The sequence below is a fragment of the Molossus molossus genome, unplaced genomic scaffold (genome assembly GCF_014108415.1).
Source record: "Molossus molossus isolate mMolMol1 unplaced genomic scaffold, mMolMol1.p scaffold_m16_p_4, whole genome shotgun sequence".
Lineage (NCBI taxonomy): Eukaryota > Metazoa > Chordata > Mammalia > Chiroptera > Molossidae > Molossus > Molossus molossus.
In genome coordinates this window covers 96,718,431-96,734,461 of record NW_023425377.1, presented here as the reverse complement: position 1 = coordinate 96,734,461, position 16,031 = coordinate 96,718,431, and the positions used below count along the sequence as shown (strand labels likewise).

General features: G+C 40.4%; 1 protein-coding gene across 4 annotated transcripts in view; it reads right to left on the bottom strand.

Moving 5' to 3' along the window:
* FNIP2 (folliculin interacting protein 2) overlaps window positions 1-16,031 on the bottom strand; it is a 129,462-nt gene that overhangs the window by 85,328 nt on the left and 28,103 nt on the right. Inside the window, exon 1 of one of the 4 annotated variants that reach the window (XM_036239919.1) lies at window positions 1,892-2,218. The exons of 1 other annotated variant lie outside the window; for it this stretch is intronic. In XM_036239919.1, coding sequence (XP_036095812.1) covers window positions 1,892-2,067 — 176 coding nt within the window. In that variant the 5' untranslated portion in view covers window positions 2,068-2,218. Of the gene's footprint in view, window positions 1-1,891; window positions 2,219-16,031 lie in introns of those variants that run through there. 2 more of the 4 variants (XM_036239918.1, XM_036239917.1) reach the window with 2 other exon arrangements.

The following is a 16,031-nucleotide window of genomic DNA, read 5'->3' as shown; positions in this document are numbered from 1 at the left end:
TAAATTCCAATTAATTGACAAGTATATGTCATCACTGCACAGAATTCTAAAAAAAAAATAGCATCAGGGAAGTAAATCTAAACAAGTTAAAAAAAGGAAAAAAGATAGTAGATGGGAACATGTTTTGTTAAGTTTAAAGTATTGTTTAAATGAAAATGATTAAAATCCACCAAAAAATAGTAAGTTCACTGAAAGTGAGAAATAGAAGTACATATTCAAAGCTCTATACGTTTTTATTTTTATTTTTAAATCCTCACCTGAGGGTATTTTTCCATTTATCTTCAGACAGAGTGGGAGAAGGGGAGGGAGAGAGAGAGAAACATCAATGTGAGAGAGAGACATCAACTGGTTGCCTCCCGCACGACCCGACCAGGGCCAGGGACTGAACTGCAACCGAGGTACATGCCCTTGACCATAATCAAACTCGAGACTGGTCCATAGGCCGGTGCGCTAACCATTTTGCAAACCAGCCAGAGCCTCTGTACATTTTTAAAATAAATGCTGTGACCCTGTATATTCTTATGGGGATGCAATTCCCCCCCCCCCAAATACCTAGTTGAGGAATCTATAATTGCATGAATAACAAAAACAGGGAATACAGAGGTCCTGATCCTACATCTTAGAATCTCAGAGGAGGAAAAAAAAATTTAAATAATCTGAACCAACTACCTAGTTTAACAGGTGAAGGTGGGACCCACAAAAGCCAGGAGACTCGCCCAAGGTTACAGGCTCTTGGGCAACAGAGCTGGGGACTGAGATCATAACAAGGATCAAACCATACAAACTGAGTGCCAGTCCATTACTCCTTCCTTTCAGTCAGCTGTCCTTTCTTGATAAGAAAAAGATAAAAATAGGTAGTATAAAAGTGAAGCTCTTATCTAGACACTCAAATGTATTTTTCTAATGTACCACATCATTCATGACCTCTTCTGCTACATATTTATCTCTTTAACTGAATGGCCAGCGTGTGATCCAACACCCTTAAAATGATTCCTATACTTCTCCCTAACTCTCCAACCTGCTGGGCTCTTACACTGGCGTGAACTATACACCCTTTTATTCCATTTCTACTAAAGAAAGACAAAGATTTTTATATGACAGTAACTATATTCTGAAACTATATTTTAAATCAACCAAGAAATAGATTTATGGCTTTCCTTACTATCTATCTACATAATATTTTGGAATAAATGTAATTCTCAAAAGATTTTTTTTCCTTTTCATTGATAGTCAATAAAATTCTCTACAAATAATGTTTAAATTAAGAGCTACTACTAATAAAATTAATGAATTCTTCTAAAATGAATGAAATAATTAACCTAAAAGAATATAGCAAGTATGTTATTCTTTTTAGATAAATCCATTATTAAAATAGTTCACCATAATACCATTCTTCCCATGAAAAGGATTTTCCATAGAGGAAGACTGGGCTCACTGTGTCTCCTACTGGAAAAGCACAACCATCTACCCACCATTCAAACTAAGAAGTGAGAATTCCCACTCTCGTTCCCATGTACCAACTGTAGTGGTACTTCCGGACCGCAACTCTTTTCTTGATAATCACTGTGAACAGTATAGTTCAATCTGCAACATGGGACAAGGATGTAACTATTTCTTGCAAGCTGGTTCCAGGCAGAGGTAATGAAAATTTAAAAAGAGAGTAGATGCATAGTAGAAATAGACACACACAAAAAATACCCATACCTACATCTTGTCTACAAAGAAAAAGACTTGCTTCTGCACACCCACCAACCCTCCCCCCCACATGTCTTCTACTAAGAAGCACTCTTGAAAAAACAACTTTCAGATAAATACAATTCCATCTCCTTGATACACAGCGAATTAAATAAAAATTTAACTTAGATTTTGAAACAGAACTAAAATTTCAAACCTGTTGTCGAGTTCCGTGTGATCAGTGCCCCTTCCTACCCTGGCGCGTTTTCGAATCTTTGTGCAGAAAAGTGTCTTGTAAGTCCTCCCAGCACCAGAAACAGCACCACTCACATAACTGGCTGAATCCTGCTGGCCCACTGGCCGGTTTGTGGTCTTCGCTGTGCCGCCACACATCTCCTGAGCGGTTTAACCTCCTTCCGGTTTATCTTGACTATCAACATGGACTTGGACACAAATGCTGAAGAGGCTTTGTTGTTTGAGGGACAGTCCGCAGTGACCAGCCCTAAATGACCACTGTACTCCCTACACAGTAGGTGAAACAAGCTACTTGGCAGTAGCTTACAAATTTCCTCTTTCAAAAGTATTTTAAAGAGAAAAAGAAAAAGGAACATTCATTTGTTACGTAAATTAAGCCCGCTAAAGATTTAGGAAGTCAGATGCATCCATCACGTTATAAAACATGCTCTCAGCAAACCCATTATAAACAGACAAATCCAAATCCCACTTCCTACTTTTGTTCCTAAGCTTGTGCTCCTGTTAGCAAAAGAAAAGCCCTCAACAGGTTGAGCAGCTTGGACTGACTCAGTCCATCTGAGTTCCTCTGTTGAAGATTATGTGGTAGTCAAGTAATCAGTCACAAGACCTATTCTTATGGCTCTGGGCAAATGCAGTAGCTTGCCTTCAGCTGCAAGGTTGTTCTGACATTGGCCACACCACCCTCTTAATGGCTCTCATGTGAGCAAGTGTCAGCTGACAGGTCTTACTCTGCAACCTTGCAAAATTCTGCCCATGGCAAGTGACAGAGATGGTCACCCACAGCAAACAAAGGTAGGGTTTAATGTATAGGAGATGGCATGGGGCAGGGAGAGTGGGGACACATCCTTGCTTTAATACCAAATATATATTTTAAACTAATATTTGGATATATATTAGCAAAAAAGAAATAGTAATAAGTGGGAAGTCATAAACCCTCAAAACAGTTGTACTGAATTCCTGGCTCCTGGGCATATTCAAGCCGAGAAAGCCCCGACTACCAGAACCCAGGGACAAAAACAGTTCAATTTTGACTTCTGACACTAACATTCTTCATCTGTAAAATGAGAATAATATTATAAAATCAGTATGATTTTTCTATAGTACTATGAGTTCAAGAAACAAATACATTTTCTTTTAGAAGAAATAAAGCATAGATCCCTAAAAATACAGGTCAAATCTTGATACAAAATAATTAAAGGATTGTCCCAATTCCTTTCCCTCTTCCTTATCCTTGAATTTGGCTGAAGAAAATATTAACAGACCCCTAATATCTGATGAACCTTTGGCTGGGTCTTTAATTTCAGGTTTTAAATGCATCTTTATACATGGCAGCCACATTTTCACTTCATGAGTGTAAGAAAAATCTCATGATACCGTGGCAGAGGTCTCAATTACCCTAAGACTTCATTGTGTATGTGACCCTAAAGTTCCTCTGTAACAAGCCCCCCAAAAATCTTAAATATATCCTCCTCTAAGAAATAAAGATTACAGCCCTGGCCGGCTTGGCTCAGCGGTTAGAGCATTGGCCTGCGGTCCGGAGAGTCCCCGGTTTGGTTCCCGCTAAGGGCATGTACCTCGGTTGCAGTTTGTCCCCGGCCCTGGTTGGTCATGCGGGTGGCAGCCATGCGATGTGTCCCTTTCACATCGATGTCTCTCTCTCTCTCTGTTCCTCTCCCTCCCTCCCACTCTACCTGAACAAAAAATGGAAAAATGTCCTCGGGTGAGGATGATAAAAAAAAAAAAAAAAAGAAAGAAAGATTACAACACACCTACAACAGCAAGTAAACTTCTCTATGGAACATGCTAAATGGACAGTGCCAACATAAAACCAGATTAGGAGAAAATGAGTTCATTTTTCAAGGAAGGAGAACACATTTTAAACTTAAAGCTTAACTACATGGCCACAGGACAATCATGGGCTCTTCTTTTATCCTGCCCCCCCCACCCCCAACTGTCTTTAAAATCACTTTCCCTTCTTAACTAGAATCAGCAAATCACTTATGCAAGCTCTCTAACTTTTCCACTTCAGGTACAGGGCAGCTCAGCGAGCACTGAACGCAAAGCCTGCACCACCACCAGGCTGCCTAACAAGTGGCCCAAGTGAAGCCCCCTGTCAGTGTCTCCAATTTGGCTAGTTTGCCTCGTCTAAAAGTAGGGGAAATAGAAGTGCAGCTGTGTTGATGGGATGGGATCTTTACAAATGCCAATAAATGAATTTTATAAAATATGTAGAGGAAATTTTGGGGGAACACAGCCCACTTTTTATGTATAAGACTGAATTTTAGTTTTAAAACTTCAATTTCTAAAAGATACTTATCTAGGACTTGATGAAAGGACATAAAATCCTCTTTAAAATATGTATTCTATATATACATTTACCCAGTAGTTAGCTACAAAGCTGTTCAATAATTCTGGTATTTTGTTTTCCAAAGGCCTCAAATACTATTATAAAAATACAAATGTTATCCCTTATCCAGATAATGCAAACATTTTAAATGATCAAAATAGTAAGAGGTAAAAATGACCACATGGCTACAAAGGGTATTTGGATGAAACAAGGATCAAACTGCACTGGGGAAAAAGTCCCTTAAACAGAAACGAATGTCATAGAAAACCCTAAAGCCCAGTTGTGTTTCCTTCACTCGCCAGCCATCTTTAACTGAACACTTACTATGTGCCAGTCATTGTTTCTCCCTAAACTCTGTCAATACACCTTTTAGCCACCAATTCCTTGGCAGAGCAAGGCTAAAACTTCAGCATGTTTATAAACATGAATTGCTGGGCCCACCCTCAGGGGTTAAGATCAATACTTCTGGGGTGGAGACTGAGAATTTACACTTCTAATTCCCAGGGTGCTGCTGCTGCTGGCCTGGGAACCATACATCTGGGAACCACTTCCTCAGTTATAATTCTATCTTCCCTCAACAAAGCCTTCCTAGGCTGGAAGATCTCTTTCTCTCTTGATTCCTCTATAATTTTTAAGCCACTTTCAACACAATACATAAATGCTTTGCAAAAGAGTAGTGCACATGTCTTATGATCCTAATTAGATCATAAGTTCTTTGATTATCAAAACTGGGTCTTGACATTCATCTTTGCACCTCATACAAGTCTCACATATGCTAGATCCCAAGAGATAACTTTTTGATTGATTTAATGCCACTGAATATTTACATTAAAATTATGACCTGAATCTATTACAACCAGCAGTGTGCTTCTTTGTGCATGTACTCTGGCCAGGAAGGTACTTGTGCTAAAACACACACACTTTCTCTCTTTACTGTGAGGGGAAAATGAGTTTGCCACCCCAACATATGCCTTTTGGGGATACTGATTATGTTAAGCTGGTTACTTGGTTATTCTTTTTTTTTTTTTTTTTATCCTCACCCGAGGACACTTTTCCATTTTTTGTTCAGATAGAGCGGGAGGGAGAGAGAGGAAGAGAGAGAGAGAGAGAAACATCGATGTGAAGGGACACATCGAGTTGCCGCCACCCGCACGACCAACCAGGGCCAGGGACAAACTGCAACCGAGGTACAGGCCCTTAGCGGGAACCGAACCCGGGTCTCTCTGCACCGCAGGCCGATGCTCCAACCGCTGAGCCAAACCGGCCAGGGCTACTTGGTTATTCTTAAGAAATAAAAGATTGCTTAAAGGATTCAGGCAGAACCCGGCTTAAAGGAAGGGAGCATCACCTTGACATATTCTGAACTAAGTGTGGCACACAGGGAGGAACCTAGCAAAATCCATTTGACTCGCCTCTGTGTCCCATTGCTTCTGGGTGGCTGATAAGAATCTGTTTACTCAATTCTTTTTTAAAATCCTCACTCAAGGATATGTTTTTACTGATTTTTAGAGAGAGAGAAAGGGAGAGAGAGAGAGAAACATCAGTAAGAGAAAGAGAGAGGTAAGAGGTAAGTATCGATTCGGTTGTCTCCCGCTCTCGCCCTGATTGGGAATTAAACCCGAAAGTGGGGTATGTGCCCTGACTGGGAATCAAACCCAAAACCTTTTGGAGTACAGGATGATGCTCCAACCAATCGAGCCACCCGGCCAGGTCTGTTTACCCGACATTTTGCTGAGTCTCATCTACCTGTAAATTACCTATCTTCTCTTTGAAGTCCAAACCACTTTCTTCTTAGCTCAAGATGGCATACAAGCCTCAACTGCATGGTTTATCTTCAGCCCCATGTTCTTATAGAACCCCGTATGTACATCCATAATAAATTTGCTTCTTTCCCCATCTGTTAATCTGTCTCGTATCAATTTAGTTATTAGAACCACCAGAAAAACTATAAATAGAAATGAAGGGAAGCTTTTTTCTCCCCCACAGCTACAGCAAAACTTCCTGTAGAAGTTTTAGCAACTTATGTTCACTTCAATTGACATGGCTCATGTTATCGTAACAGAAAAGACATTTAAGACTTTTAGAAAGTGAAAATGTCATTTTCCCTGCACCTCCCCTTAATGACCCATAATTCCACAGTTCAAAACCTGATAAGATGTAATAAAGTAGTGATGTATATCAAAACCACAACCATTGTACATTATATGGCTCCAAATTTCCTTATATATAAATGGGAGTTTTGAATTTTCTTTAGTAAGTGAAAAAACAAGTAATAATTATATCATCACAACCATCCTTCTAAGATATTAGAACAGCTCACATAATACCTAAGAGAAAGGTATATTTAGACCTTCGTTGCTCCAAATTCTGTTCTCTACCTCCACCCAATCTCCCTTTTTCTCAATCTTCTCTTTCCCCAAATGGAATCACACTCTTGTACAGGTAGGTACTCACATGATTACTCATTAGCATGCTGAATACCCTGCTCTTAAATATTAAATAATACGCAGATTAAACTGCTCATCAGCCCTATCTATAACCCTATTCATGGTGAAGGTCTCTGTTGCCTTCACACAGCTCAGCCGTGCTGACACATTTAGAAAAGTATCTGCCTCGGTGACTGGAATCGCACAAGCCACCTCCAGCTCAGTACACTGACTGAAACTGCTGCCGCCACCACACACTTTCACAACACAGCTGAACTTGGTCCAGTGCTGGAAGTGAGGGTCAGAGACGTGTGGACGTAGTAGGAATCCATGTGATCTATGTAAGAGAGGGAAACTACTGGTTCAAGTTTTATTAATTTATTTATATTTTTTATTCCTCACCCGAGAACATTTTTTCATTTATCATGAGATAGAGTGGGAAGGAGGGAGAGACAGAGAGAAACATCAATGTGATAGAGCCACATCAACTGGTCGCCTTCTGCATGACCCGACCAGGGCCTGGACAAACCGCAACTGAGGTATGTGCCCCTGACTGGGATCGAACTTGTGACTCATTGGTCCGCAGGCCGACCCCCCTAACCGCTGAGCCAATCTGGCCAGAGCTGGTTCAACTTTTTAAGCTGTATTTGTACTGCTTCCAATCTCACAGCCCAGGGACTGAGTAGTCCTAGAGAAGAATGCTAAGTTTATGAAATACCACAAGTATCAGACCATCCAAGGCAAAAAGCTGGTACTCAAGACACCAGTCCAGTCTCTTTTGCTCATGGCCAAAGTCTCTAACTAATGAGAACCCCATTTTCTGTTGTGCCCGGACTCCTTCCAAATCCGCCCAATGCAATGTTCCAGGGACCCACTTCCAATCCAAACTATTTGGCATCTGAGAAAAAAAAAATCCATTCACATGACTGTTTAGAGTAGGGTGAACTAAAATAAAAAAAGTTTCAAGGTACGTATTCATGCAATCCTGCATTCACTTTATTTCATATTCCTCAGATAATAAATAACAGTAATCACTGTATGTGATGAAAAATGAAGTCAAAAGCCACAACTAAAAGAGCTGGGTTTGATGCAAACAAACAAACAAAAGGCCTAACACAGTTCCCCGAAAAGCCCAGTCTAATTATTCCTATCTAATGAATCTTCCTATAAAGATTATTTCTCTGCCTATTCATATCACCTTGATGAGAAAAGGGAAATAAATGGAGGAGACTCTGTGCAGTTCACAATCTACAGCCACCACAACTGACCCTTCTCTCACTGGGGTACAGTAGTCACTCTTATCCACAGGGGATAAGTTTCAGACCCTGCAGTAGATGCCTGAAACTATGGAGAGTACCAAACCCTATACATACTGTGTTTTTCATGTACATATATACCTATGATAAAGTTGAATTTATAAATTAGGCAGAGTAAGGGATTAACAATAACTAAGAATAAAAGAACAATTATAAAAATACACCCTAATAAAAGTTGTATGGATGTGGTCTCTCTCATAATATCTTATTGTGCTACATGAACTCTTCTTGTGATGACACGAGATGACACAATGCCTATGTGATGAGATGACGTGAGGGAAGGACACCAGCACTGTGACGCAGCCATAGGCTGCTACTGACCTTCTGGTGACATGTCAGAAGGAGTATCACTGAGCTGTGACGATGTCATGTCTTGCACCTACAAATGTAATGCCTTTTCCATCTTAACTAAGTATTTATCACCCACTGCGGCTGTAACTTTTGCAGTTTGAGGTGCGACAGCAAAACCAGCACAAATTTCCTTTTCCTTCTTCACAATTTCACAGAAGATTCATTCTTACTGTGAATCTTACCAACCTCAGCATATGAATTTTTTTCTTTCCATATTAAATTGAGAACTTTCACCTTTTCACTTAAAGAAAACACTTTACAACTTCTCTTTGGCACATCCCAATTGCCAACACCACTCCTCTTGCACTTTGGGGCCATTATTAAGTAACATAAGAATTACTTGAAAACAGGTACTCGATACTACAACAGGCGATCTGGTAACTGAGCCTCTACTGAGTGACTACCAGTGGGGAGCGTCTACAGCATGGAGACTTGGACAAAGGGATGCTTCACATCCCGGGGGGATGGAGCAGAATGGTGTGAGATTTCGTCACGCTACTCAGAACAGAGTGCAATTTAAAACTTATTTATTGATTGTTTCTGGAATTTTCCTTTTATTACATTCAGACTGCCACTGGCCACAGGTAACTGTAATGTCCTTTTTTCCATAATGCATTTTCCGTACACCCATGAACAACTGATCATAAGCCTTTCTACCACTGGTTTTCAAAGCATAATCCCCAGAAGGAGACACAAAAAGGTTATGCAATGCTGGTTAACTACTGTTTCTTGATCTGAGCGCTGCTACTATAAATACACAGCAAGCAGAATATGTACAAAGTTTTAAAACAAGGCACTCATGCTAGGCTACAACAAATGGATGAAGGTAAGAGGATGAGAAAGCTTTCTAGAAACTGATTTAGGGGAATGGGCTTTGGAGACGGATCCAGGATTAAAATCAAGTCTGTCAATACTTGGCTGTTTTCAGAAACATGCTCATGAAGAGCTCCAAATATCTAAGCAGTGTCCCAGCCTCATAATACCAGCTCAGTGTGCAATCAGAAAATAACATACTTACCCTAATGCCATCTGAACTCATCTGACAAGCTCGACACTCAGGAAATTTGGCAATAGGTGCAAACTCAGGCATACAAAGTAGATAATAACTAGCTAGATTTATCAAGTGTTTATTCTTCATGCCAAGCATTGTTCTAAGTGTGTCATTTACTCACTGGAAGTCACTAGCACTAATATCTTCTTTGAACAGATGAGGAGAATGGAGCATAAAAAGGTTAGGGAATCAGTCCAGATAATGTAATTTGTCAGTGGCAGAGCCGGGCCTTGTATCCAGGCATCCTTGCTCCTGACTGAACACATCACTCATCCTCACTCTGTGTCTGTCCATCTGAGGACTGATTTGGGAAGAGGTTAAAGAGGAGGCAGTTGAATATCAATGACTGATAAATTAAGTCAAATTCTTTCTCTTACATCTCAAACCCTGGACTACTTACAATGTTTAGATTCTCACTCATTCAGTCCTCTGTGAGGATAAGGCTCAGTCACATGTACTGTGGGTGACTAATTCCCCTGTTGGACACCTTGCCGTGAACCCTGCCCCGCTCTCTGGTAAACAGTCACTATGCAAGAGCCAAGCACAGCAGCCACCCCACAGGATGCCTGCTCTGCCCTCTTCTCTTGACCCTGCCCAGCCCAGCACTGTAGCTAAGGGACAAACTCCTATGCAGAGTGATTTTTTTGATCCTTACGAATCTAGCTTAAATATATAATAAAATCAACCAGTACCAGTGCTTTGACTTAAAGTAAAAAACTACCTGGGAGATAATTTGGCCTTCACATTCAGATAAAATTTACATGAAAATTCAGGATAATCAATCTGTAGTTCCCAATTATAATCCAAATGATTGTCCACTCCCATAGGCCTACAGTTTGAAGAAAACAGCATTTAACACCCTGCACCAAAAGGATACTCAGTCATTGAAAGAATAAATAAATGAGTGGCACATCTTCCTGAAATCTGTGATACACAGAAAAATTCTTATGTCATTAAGTTAAATAAAAAGAACAGGATACAGAACTATATATGCACTTTGGTAACAAGTGTACCTTTTAAAAACCCAACGTGGAAAAAAGAACGTTTTTCCCTTTATTCTTCTCTGTTTTCCATTTTTCAGCAGTAGGTGTGTATTATTTACAAACAATGAGTGAAACTACTTTATTTTTTTAAATTCTTGCTGCCATACCAGTGATATTCACTTGATTTCTTTATTCTGTAACAATTCTGCAGGCTTTTTGTCAGGGAGTTGTCAGAGTCAAAACAATGTCAGACAGCTGAAAAGCAAAGCTCCACACTGTAAGAGTACAATTCCACTCGCACAGTTTTTCCTTCAATGTAACTGCTATCATTAATATTTATATAAGCCAGCAAAAGTATATAGCTACAACTATATAATCTTTTTTTTTTTTTTATCCTCACCCGAGGACATTTTTCCACTTTTTGTTCAGGTAGAGTGGGAGGGAGAGAGAGGAACAGGGAGAGAGAGAGAAACATCGATGTGAAAGGGACACATCGAGTGGTTGCCACCCGCACAACCGACCAGGGCCGGGGACAAACTGCAACCGAGGTACGTGCCCTTAGCGGGAACCGAATCCGGGTCTCTCGGGACCGCAGGCCAAACGCTCTAACCGCTGAGCCAAACTGGCCAGGGCACAACTATATAATCTTTTAAAACATCTAACTAAAAACAAAACTCCCCAATTTCCCTTTATTTGGAGACATAATTTAGTACCTAGCAGCAACACAAAACACATTAACAATGAGGATTTTTAAGTTACACACATCATACTTTTATTTTAAAAGTGCTATTCAAAGGCTATCTAACAAAGTACCAACATGCTGACAATGGAAATAAGGAAAAGAAAGATGAGACCCAGAAAGATCTCCAACATAGTAAGTGAAACAGTGGCCCTGAGGAGGAGAGTTACATTAAAGTGTAGCTGTAGCTATTTCATATCTAACCTTTAACAAGAAAAAGAGGCACCCAGGCCAGGCCTGGGAAGTCAAGGTCCATAAGGCTCTACAGTGTAACTCTCCACCCACAAGAAAGGGCACTGCTTATCTTTCTATCTCAGTACAATGATTCACCTTTTCTAGAATCAGCTAGATAACCAGCAATTTAGATTTTAAAACTTTCATCACTTTTTGTTTTTGCTTTAAATCCACATCTGAGGATATTTTTCATTTATCTTCAGATTCAGTGGGAGGGAGAGAGGGAGAGGGAGGGAGAGAGAAAGAGAAAGACAGAGACAGAGAGAGAGAGAAATATCAATGTGAAGGAGACACATAGATTAGCTGCCTCCTGCATGACCCCTACTAGGGCCAGGGACCAAACTGCAACCAAGGTACATGCTCTTGACCAGAATCAAACCTGTGACTCTTTGGTCCACAGGCCGATGCTCTAACTGCTGAGCCAAACTGGCCAGGGTTCATCAATTTTTTTAAGGTCCAATATTAGACCTCATGAGATCTATAGTACTTTCCCCCTGTACGTGATTTTTACAACCTATCCCCATGTTTCACTGAAATTAATAACAACTATACCATTATTTTCAAGACTTCCTAAAGTTAGAAACAGGGGTCACTAGCATTTGCACCTTAGAAGGTATCAGTAGTCCAGATCTGCTTAAGAAGCTGGAAGCTGATCTACTGGGTTGTGGCCATCATCTCTGGAATCACTCACAGGTCTCTCATTCTCTACAAAGCATGTGATCAGCGCGCACAGTTACAAAGTAAAGCAGATGTTACCTTGAAAAGGTATTGCAGAAATTCCTGTTCAACACACTTGTTCACTCTACCTATTTGACTGAGAATGGTTCTGCAGGTATTGCCAGTTTTCGGTGCTCCCACTCTTCCATCAAAACTGCCATTATTCTTACCAAAATTGTATAATTCATGAGAAGCACGTATCAAAAAATAACTAGTGGAGAACTCTCAGCTATCTCCATCTCTCTTCCATTTGGATATAGAGCTGTAACATAATTAAACTTTCTTGTTGATGCTTTGAAACAGATGCAGCCCGGATCACTCAAAGTGCAATGCAAAGCTGTACAAAGTCACATGTTAAGATGCTGTCAGTACTCAGACACAGCAGCCCACATGCCCAAGCCACAACTGCAGCTTTAGCTCCCCTACCTGAGCACTGAGACCCTCTGCAGTAAACTTACTCATTGTTCTGCACCTTCTCATATACCTTCTTCCGTTCAGGTAAACTACACACCTGTGTCCCACACTAGACTGGTCTCTGAGTCTTCCTAGAGAAGTTTTTTTGTCAAAAGGCCTTTCTCTCCCTCTCTTTCTTACATGTATGACAGTTTTAAAAATGTAATGTTTAAGCATTTATAATTTTTTTAAACATTTATAGCATGGGGATACAACAATTTATCTCACAGAGGAATGAATAATCCAATCAAATTACTATAAATGGCACCACACAAACAATAAATATTATTATTGTAACTGTTATAGCTATTGAGATAATTTTGGAACTACTGGGAGTTATTTATTAATCCATTCTGTAATAAAATAAGCCAAAAAAATAAAAAGCATTTGACACTTTTGTACAATTTATAAAGACATCTCAATGGGCCGAGCCGGTGTGGCTCAGTGAGCGCCGTCCCCATCCCATGGACTGAGAGGTCCCAGTTCGATTACCGGTCAGGGTTGTGGGCTTGATCCTCAGTGGGGTGCACGCAGGAGGCAGCTGATCAATGTTTGTCTCTCACATGGGTGTTTCTATCTCTCTCTCCCTTCCTCTCTCTCTAAAAAAAAAAATCAATAAAAACATATTTAAAAAAGAAAGATATCTCATTGGGCTTGCAGAACAATTTACAAACCTGTCTTTAAAACATGCTATCTAGACTTAAGACTTCACTCATCCTTTCAAATATCTGATGCATCAGGTCCTGCCGAGGATACTGATGACAGAGAAAAATGGAATCAGTGTGCTAACAGTGTGCTAAGAGTGTCAAAGCAGATGTGGTGATGGTGTGACAGGAGTGTCAGTGTGTGTGGGGGGAGGGGGAGGCTCTTACTAGAAGAACCCAGAGTACTAAGGCCCTCTCTTTGCTCACCGCCAGCGATATGAGAGCTGGAGAAGGGGAAGGAGGTTTATCCGGGGCACGTGGCACTCCTGGCTCCCTCTTGACCCCTGCCCTCAGAGATAGGGCAGCCTACATCACAGCTTCCACTGCTGCCTGCCGAGTCCAAGCCCTGGATTTTACCAGGACTCTTGCAATAACCTTCTTACCAGTATCCCACTCATTTTTGGCCTGTAACAAGTCCATTCAAAGGAAAAGGCAATGTACACAGCAGAATAAAGCTATGAGAGTCACTCAAGGAAATCTAGGTAGAGGTTAAGTGAAGAGATAAGTTAGTGATGACCGAAGATGCTTCTCTCCTGTTCTCCTTCAGTTTTGGTTTGACAGGTAACAATAGTGATACTACCAAGATACAGCTAAAACAACAGCTTCTCATATAATATGTCTATCACTGGCCAATTAAGTGAGAAAGATTCTTAAAGTGCTTTAAGAGGTCTAAGCTACAAAGTCCAAGAAAGCTGCTTGGGAGTGGATAGAAATCAATTTATGAGAAGAGAAAGCTGGGAAATGAGAGTCTGGGAAAAGGACATTCAGCTCTGAATCAGCAGACTCTCATTTCTCTGAGTCAGTTCCTCATGACAAAGCTAAGTACTAGGAACTCAGGAGAAGCCAGCAACCGCATGAGCAGTCAGTTAGCACTGTCTCTGCTGCGAGAGGGTGTCATATAGGGGAAAGAGCCCTGGAATCGAAGGCAAGAACTCTATTCCGGCCAAGTCACTCACTACACATTCCTCTGGGGTGGGACACTCAGCCTCTCTGAGCTTATTTCCTCAGCTGCAAAGAAATGGATGATAATGACACTTAACTCCATTTATCTTAAAAGAGTGTTAAAAATGTTAAGTGTGCTCTGACCGGCTTGGCTCAGCGGTTAAAGCGGCGGCCCGTGGATGAGAGTCGCAGGTTCGACTCCGGCCAGGAGCACATACCTGTGTTGTGGTTCATCCCCTGATGGGGGTTGTGTGGGAGGCAACTAATCGATGTGTCTCTCTCACGTCAATGTTTCTCCCCCACCACCACTCTAAATGAAGATAAATGGAAAAAAAATCCTCGAGTGAAGATTACAAAAAAAAAGTTAAGTGTGAGCATGAGAGAGTCCCTCTGAAAAACTATACAGCTTTAGACAAATGTGATGTTATTTTCTTAAATATGCACCCATCCAAAAGTACTCACTGTCTTGTTTGAATTGCTCAGCTCATAGTTGTTTGCATTGTATTTATACAACGTAAGGCCAAGATAAATAACTCTGGCCACAATGACATCTGGCAAATGATAATTTTATCCAAGTAAGTCAGTCACCTCCCTGCCCCCAACCCCCAAACATGTCCAATTCTCTGGAAGCTCCAGGCAATTAAGCCCTCTAAAATAAACTCATTGCAAAGTCCCTTGCGAACAATAAACTCTAGAACAAATTAGTGCAACAGCTAGAAAATCATATCTACGAAATAATTAGCTTTCAAATTAATATAAGGCATTCTTTCTTCCACCAATAAATTCCTTTGTCACTGTCTATGTAACTTCAATCACAAGTTTCCCCTTCTAAAATACCCTTCATCTTACTTTCCAGGTCAAATCCTTTTAAGTTCTTTCAGGATCCAAACCAGGGGCCATCGAACCTGTAAAAACTCCCCACAGTGACCCTTTCCCAAAGATGTTTCAACATCTATCTATAATGAGAAGACAGAATGGACTCTGAAGGCTTCTCTGTTTGTTTATTATAGCCCAGAATCTCCCCAACAGCCATGGTTCAACTTTCCCCCTTGGCTACACCTGTGTCTTACACACTGCAACAGTGGTGTAGGAAGAAGGTCTACAGGCCATGCAGTTCCCATAAAGAACACATGTGGAAGTGGTGTTGATTCACAGTAACCTTGAACCTGCATTTTTGTAATTACAATTTTCAGATTTTAATGCTTAAGCTACTTTTGTAAAGTATTACTCTCTCCTCATACTTCATCACATACATCAGAATGTGAGAATGTCCCTGACGAACTTCTACATCTGATCACAAACTTCTTGAGGACATGGACACCACATCCTTAATTTCTTTTGTGTTTTGCTTGTGTAGCTAAGCTAACACTGAGCAGAGTGAAAACACTTAGTAAATGGTTCTTAAGTTAGAAGTCACCTCTTTTCTCTCATATTTATTAAGGCTGTCTCACAAATAGCTGTTCACCTAAGTTCTGGAAATAGTCACTCTTGCAGGGACAACAAAATCTCATTATGCCTTGGCTGGGGTTACAAAGATTCAAATGGTCCTTTGAAAAATAATTACACATTTAAAAATCTATGTTTGATTAGTCCAAGACACAAGCTAATGCTAACCTTGATATCAATTCTCAAAGGGACTCAGTTATATTTCATCCAGTAGAAATGCCATGACTGTTGACTTTATTTTATTTATTACAGAAAAATTTCCAAAGAAAAAGAACAAATTTCTTAGGGAGACGTTTTCTTAGCAGAGACAACTTTACTATTAATGACAGTATTCTATTTGTTTAAAAGAGCTACATTCAGGTACACTAGTAACTTCGATGACCTTACAAACAC